This window comes from Limulus polyphemus, unplaced genomic scaffold, assembly GCF_000517525.1.
Source record: "Limulus polyphemus unplaced genomic scaffold, Limulus_polyphemus-2.1.2 Scaffold4844, whole genome shotgun sequence".
Taxonomy (NCBI): Eukaryota; Metazoa; Arthropoda; class Merostomata; order Xiphosura; family Limulidae; genus Limulus; species Limulus polyphemus.
The window spans coordinates 29,772-36,149 of NW_013670454.1; the positions used below are offsets into that span (position 1 = coordinate 29,772).

The window sequence follows — 6,378 nt, forward strand, 5'->3', positions numbered from 1 at the left end:
TTGTGTCGCTATAGTTTCGTCGGAACGAATTTACGGAAAATTAACTAACGAACGGTGACGTAACAATATATATATATTACTCTAGCTTAAAAATCCAGTGTATTACCCACAAACTGGCAATGATTACACGAGTGACTTTTTTAGGCTAATGAATTTATAAAGTCCTTTATGTTCCAAATACTCTTATAATTATTGAAAATCTCTATGGGAAAAGATAAATAGTGTAGTGTTTATAAATATAATAGGCCTACTATCAATGCCTTATTACAAGTATAATTGTAAGATATCTCTTAAGCCTAGTATCTACATTACATAGCCGGATTGCTGTAATGTTGTGTATGTAGAACAATACATTTTGATGTTCGGAAGTCATATAAATCGCTTGGTATGAAGGCGTATTCCAACGAATAAATAATAACAACTTAATTGCTATGTGCACGTCAAATGAATATTTTTATATAATATGAAAAAAAAATTCAATTTGAAATTAAACTAGTGTTTAAAAGTGAGCAAGGAGGTTGGTTGGTAAGTCAATAAAAGAAGAAACCGAATATACAGAGACAGTCCACACAAAATTTAAAAGCCCCGGGCCCCCTCTCAAAGTTAATTCGGCCCTAACTGTACAGTGAATATATTCTGCTATAAGATTGTGCCCTACGCTTTAAATTTAACATTTGTAAGTAAAAAATAAAACTATAGCAATGTTCATTGTTATTGAATATAAACCATTCAATGGAAATGTGTATAGTTACTTTTTAGATCTTATTGTTACAATTATCACACAAGCAACAAAACATTGATTTACTGAAAGTTTTCATGAATTCATTTATCTATTTCTTATAAAATAGTAAATATTTGTGATCTTGTGCACCAAACCACAATTCTCCAATGTGGTTTTATTTTCAAACAATTGGCATTGAAAAATAAATCTTACCATTAATTGATTATAGCCAGCCCTCGATAAACATATGCAAGTCGACCATACAAGTAAGTGTTGAGGTCAGTCGTTTCCATTAGAAGTGATTTATTTGTTTAAAACAATAAAAAACATAGGTTATAACCAACACATTTTTTATATAACACGAGCCTTAAGTCGGCCAGAACTTAAATAAAGCAGTGACTCGTGGTGACCTTTAAGTCGCTTACTTTTAAATACATAAAACTACTGACACAATAAAAAAAAGCTAGTAATGAACTAATAATGGCTGGAGACGGCTTAAATGTTATGTTAAACTTATATTAAAGTTTTTCTTCATTACCCATTTAAGCCGTCTTCAGCCATTATTAGTCTCAAAGTGGGTTCCTCGTCATCGAACTAGTAATGAACTGTTATTAGTAATAGTTGATATCAATCAGATAATATCAAGGTAGTATATTCTGGTTCTATATAGTATCAGTACTTGAAAGTACTTAATACTGCTTAGATCAAATTACGATTTAAATTGTTATAACGTTAATTACACATAATTTCTACTTGCCATTACCATCGTACTACAAGCTCATTCCATTCAAAAAATTGTCTACTTTTATTTGGCACAATCAGCTAAATTTATATTTTACATAAAATTTTTGATCAATAAGTTGCTTAAATGATAATGCATTTTAAAACATATACTCATACGTAGATTAACATATGGTGTAAATACCACTACTAAGATAACTTACCCCCACACTGAGTTTGAACAGTAAGCAAAAAAAAAAAATCGTGTAAACGATCTCTTTAACTACGCTCCCCTACGTAGACCAAGCTACATAATACACTGCAGAGTGGCTCGGCCTGCGGGCAGACGATGTTAATATTTGTATAATCTCACGTCAACCCACAAAGAAAACTACATAAAGAGTTACCATACGGTTAATTTTTTTATATTCTCCAGAAGTTGCATCAGTAATTACTTTCCTTATTTGTACAATTATTCAAAGTACCAAATCTTTGATTTTGTATAAATACCTGAGCACAGCAGGAAATAAAGCGAACCGTCTAGTTTTAAACGCTGAAAGTTCAACTTAGATAGAAAATTCTAATTTAAAACAATTACACAGAGAGACACAAAAAATACAAAAGGTTTACTCACCTATCACTATAACTGTATATACTATCCAAAATACTTCGATGAAATACATTTTTTATCAAATAGTGTAACGATACGATATTATTAAAACATATGACATAATACTATAAACACTATTCACCGCTCTCACTTCAAAACTCAAGTTTCCGCCAAGCTCGTAACGAAGGTTCTTGTTTACTAGTCGACCCTAGCGCCACCATATTGCAAAGGTGAGAATCTAGTTAATGTAAAAAGCAGACTCGAGAAAAAGTACGTACCAATAAATTGTGACACTTTACAAAGATAGCATAATAGATTAAATCAAAGCCTAAGCGATTAAAAATATACATAACTTCGCCCTTATTTCTGTAAACTTCAGTCAGTTATTTTGAATGTTCACCATACTACGCGGTGAAATAAAACTTACACGGCGTAGAGATCACTGAACTTTTATAAGACCAAGTTATATACATCTAAGTCTTATATTTTATTATATCGTATACAGGACTACATACTAAAATATTGCCGTCAAAGAATGCTAAAATTGTCAAAAACATAGGCTATTAAATGCAGGTCAAATACATATGTTATGTCTTTTTTTTTTCTTCTTATCGCTAACCAAAAATGGGACTAAGTTTTGTGCTTCTGTAATTTGAAAGTAGGACAACCTCATTTCTCTAGCGTGACTCGTCCGAGTCAAAATTTCATTGTTTATATTTATGTACTCTCCATTGTTTACACTTATGTACACGTGTATCTGCAAGTTATATATCATAATCACAGTGGCGCCGCTATCGCAGGTTATTACATGATGTTAACGAACGATAGTTCAGAAATAAGCCGCATTATAAAATTGGCGTTTATTGGTTCACAGAATTATAAGAACACGACTAACTACATCTACTAACTTACGTAAATGTACCTTTTTATTTATTTTGCAGCTAAAAATAAATTCTATTCAGCTTTTTGTTAAATGGTTGTGTGAATAAAAACTGCAAAAATTCAATATAACGTGAATGAGTAAATATAATTTTTGTAAATCTAGTATAATATTACCAGATAAGCGAACGAACTGATTTTGTTTTCTCTACCCTCATACACAGGAAGTGAACAGTTTTCCGGGGTAAACAGGGCGAGTACAAGGGAGGGGGGATATGTAGCCCTCTATGCGTGTCACCTCGATCATTCTGGTGATTGTAAAGCATTGTATTTATACGCATATGATGTATATGCGTGTGTTGATATGGTTTATATATGTATGTAACGTCCCCATCTCCCACCTAAATAAGCAATAGATTGTATGTCACCATAGCAACCAATAAATAGTGGGCTGTGTGTTGCTCAACGACCAATCATGTAAACTATGTGTCACTTCAGTAACTAATCGACAAACAGTTACTGCTAGGCGCCAAGATGACACTTGCGCCCATTATAAAAACAGTATATCGGAGCACTGAAAGGGGACGGAGCAAGTGCGGTTTACTCCGACCCTCTTGTAGTACCAACACTCTACATTCACAGACGACATACCACTGTCCGGAAAGGAGGAAGAGGTCCCAGAGCACCTGACCCTCCTAGGTCACAAAGACCTAAATTCCTATCAGGAGGAGAGTATATCGGATGATTTTTATTCTAAACATTAAAGACCATAATTGACTGCTTTATTTTGCTAGTTATTCAGTTTAAGCATTTTTAATAACCAAAATCACCGTTCGTTCACGCTTATTTAAATTATGTATAGAGTCGGTCTTTAGCCAGTTGTATATTTCTTTCGGTGTAACTGAAATAGGCTTAAGAATTTCTTTACCAAACCGATAAGTTATTTAATTTTTACAATACATAAAAAACAGTACACACGTTATGAAATCTCCTTGACAATCTCGGCCTTTATTTTTTCATTCAAATCTGAGAATGTCAGCTTTCCTTCAAAAAACGGAACATTCCCACGTATTCTATTCATCAGTCTGATGTAAAATCCTGCTACATAATCATGAAAAATACGGTCATCACGTGTCTTCCTCGTGAATATCTACACTACATTCCCCTCGCGTATTATTAATTAACCCTGATTTAACGTGTATTCATAAATATCAACAATACATGCATATTCTACATTAAGTTTAATTTCTGTGTATCAGAAAACCCAAGACATTTATTAAGTGCAGTGTTATAATACACGCTGACAAAGAGGGAATAAAATATAGATTTTCTATTTGAAATTAATTTATTAATCACATTGTGAAGTCGTATTTTTACAAGTTGTAAGAACGAACAATATTTTCAAAAACAAGACTTTATGATTTGACTGTTAATGTTAAGGTAGTCAGGTTATTTGTTAACGTGCCTTAATTTGTTAACTATTTCCTGTAACTTTAAGCGTACGAAAGAATCCCATTACACCTGTGTTTCTAACTTGAAAAAAAACAACAACGAAATTTAAGACTTGAAGTTTTTTGTTACCAAGTGCAAGACTTCAATGCACGTGGTGAATTAAACAACATATAATGTTACTGTTAACACCGAGCAACTCTAATGACCTTGTTTGTATTATAAGAAAAATGACACGTCTTGAAAACCAAAAACAGCGTGGTATGGTTAGCCTTAGTAACAAAATATACAGTAACTTATTTCAGTTTCCACCTATCGGATAGTGAAAAAAATTATCGTTTAAAAATTGAGCTGAAAATATATATATATATATATATTGATATCAACCCCCAAAACTGGTATACACGCCTCTGTAAGGTGTAAGTTAGTTCACTTAAAAGAATAAGCCTGTTTATTTATATATTTACTCATTTCACATCTGTGTTTACCAAGCCTAACGACAATTAGAAACTTGAATCACATGAAACAGAATGAAATGTTAGATATTTTTATCGATTTATTGATGTGAGCAAGTTCGAACGTGGTCAAATAAAGTTCCAAAAAATGCCAGAATGCCTTTCAGGTAAATTCCGGAATGACTCAAATGCCGATCATACGTTTTTATTAAGTTTTAGGATATTGTAAATAAACTAATTAATTAATTTTCAACAATCATAAGAAGTGTGTATAAAGCCATCTCGGTTTTAATCACTTAAAACATATAGGGCAGTATTATAGTGTACAGAGAAATACAGTGGGTTGATTTTTACAGTTTATATTCATATATACAAAAAAATACGGTTATAACTTGTAGTGATTCATCTTCATAATCCAAGTAACCACTTCTTCCAGCAAGGGCATGTGGAAGTACCTAAAAACAAACAACAACTTAAATCAGTTCAAACAACTTATCTTACAACTGAAGTAATTTCAGAAGATAGAAATCCTTCTTTGGAGAGAAGAAACAAAAATTCAACAGCACTTGAGATGTTAAGTTAGTAAATGGAAAGTCAATTATTAGAAAGTGTAGGGGTTCTAGGTTTATTGAAATGTCATTTATATATGTCTACCATCAGAAAGTGTAGGGGTTCTAGGTTTATTGAAATGTCATTTATATATGTCTACCACCAGAAAGTGTAGGGGTTCTAGGTTTATTGAAATGTCATTTATATATGTCTACCATCAGAAAGTGTAGGGGTTCTAGGTTTATTGAAATGTTATTTATATATGTCTACCATCAGAAAGTGTAGGGGTTCTAGGTTTATTGAAATGTTATTTATATATGTCTACCATCAGAAAGTGTAGGGGTTCTAGGTTTATTGAAATGTCATTTATATATGTCTACCATCAGAAAGTGTAGGGTTTCTGTGTTTCTTGAAATGTCATTTATATATGTCTACCATCAGAAAGTGTAGGGTTTCTAGGTTTCTTGAAATGTTATTTATATATGTCTACCATCAGAAAGTGTAGGGGTTTCTTTGTTTTGTGAAATGTGATTTATCTATGCCTCACATCAGGAAACACACAACTATAATTTTCTTCAGTGGTGGTATAAAGAAGAACAGGTGTTCACTGTTACTTCACAGTTTACGGAGTATATCAAGTGTTCACTGTTACTTCACAGTTTACGGAGTATTGAGTGTTCTTCAATGGTGGTATAAAGAACAGGTGTTCACTGTTACTTCACAGTTTACGGAGTATTGAGTGTTCTTCAATGGTGGTATAAAGAAGAACAGGTGTTCACTGTTACTTCACAGTTTATGGATTATCAAGTGTTCTTCAATGGTGGTATAAAGAAGAACAGGTGTTCACTGTTACTTCACAGTTTACGGAGTATATCAAGTGTTCACTGTTACTTCACAGTTTACGGAGTATTGAGTGTTCTTCAATGGTGGTATAAAGAAGAACAGGTGTTCACTGTTACTTCACAGTTTACGGAGTACATCAAGTGTTCACCGTT

The 6,378-nt window shown here is 32.6% G+C and overlaps 1 protein-coding gene and 1 long non-coding RNA gene across 2 annotated transcripts in view; both read right to left on the reverse strand.

The window, feature by feature from the left end:
• Nucleotides 1–2,160, reverse strand: part of LOC106471769 (carcinoembryonic antigen-related cell adhesion molecule 5-like) — a 29,493-nt gene extending 27,333 nt beyond the window's left edge. Inside the window, exon 1 of the mRNA XM_022400384.1 lies at nucleotides 2,076–2,160. Within this exon, the coding sequence (XP_022256092.1) occupies nucleotides 2,076–2,124 (49 nt within the window). The 5' untranslated portion in view covers nucleotides 2,125–2,160. The remainder of the gene's footprint in view (nucleotides 1–2,075) is intronic.
• A 2,940-nt stretch (nucleotides 2,161–5,100) lies between these two features.
• The window catches only part of LOC111088951, a 3,359-nt gene continuing 2,081 nt past the window's right edge, over nucleotides 5,101–6,378 (reverse strand). Inside the window, exon 2 of the long non-coding RNA XR_002613351.1 lies at nucleotides 5,101–5,289. This is a non-coding gene — a long non-coding RNA (uncharacterized LOC111088951). The remainder of the gene's footprint in view (nucleotides 5,290–6,378) is intronic.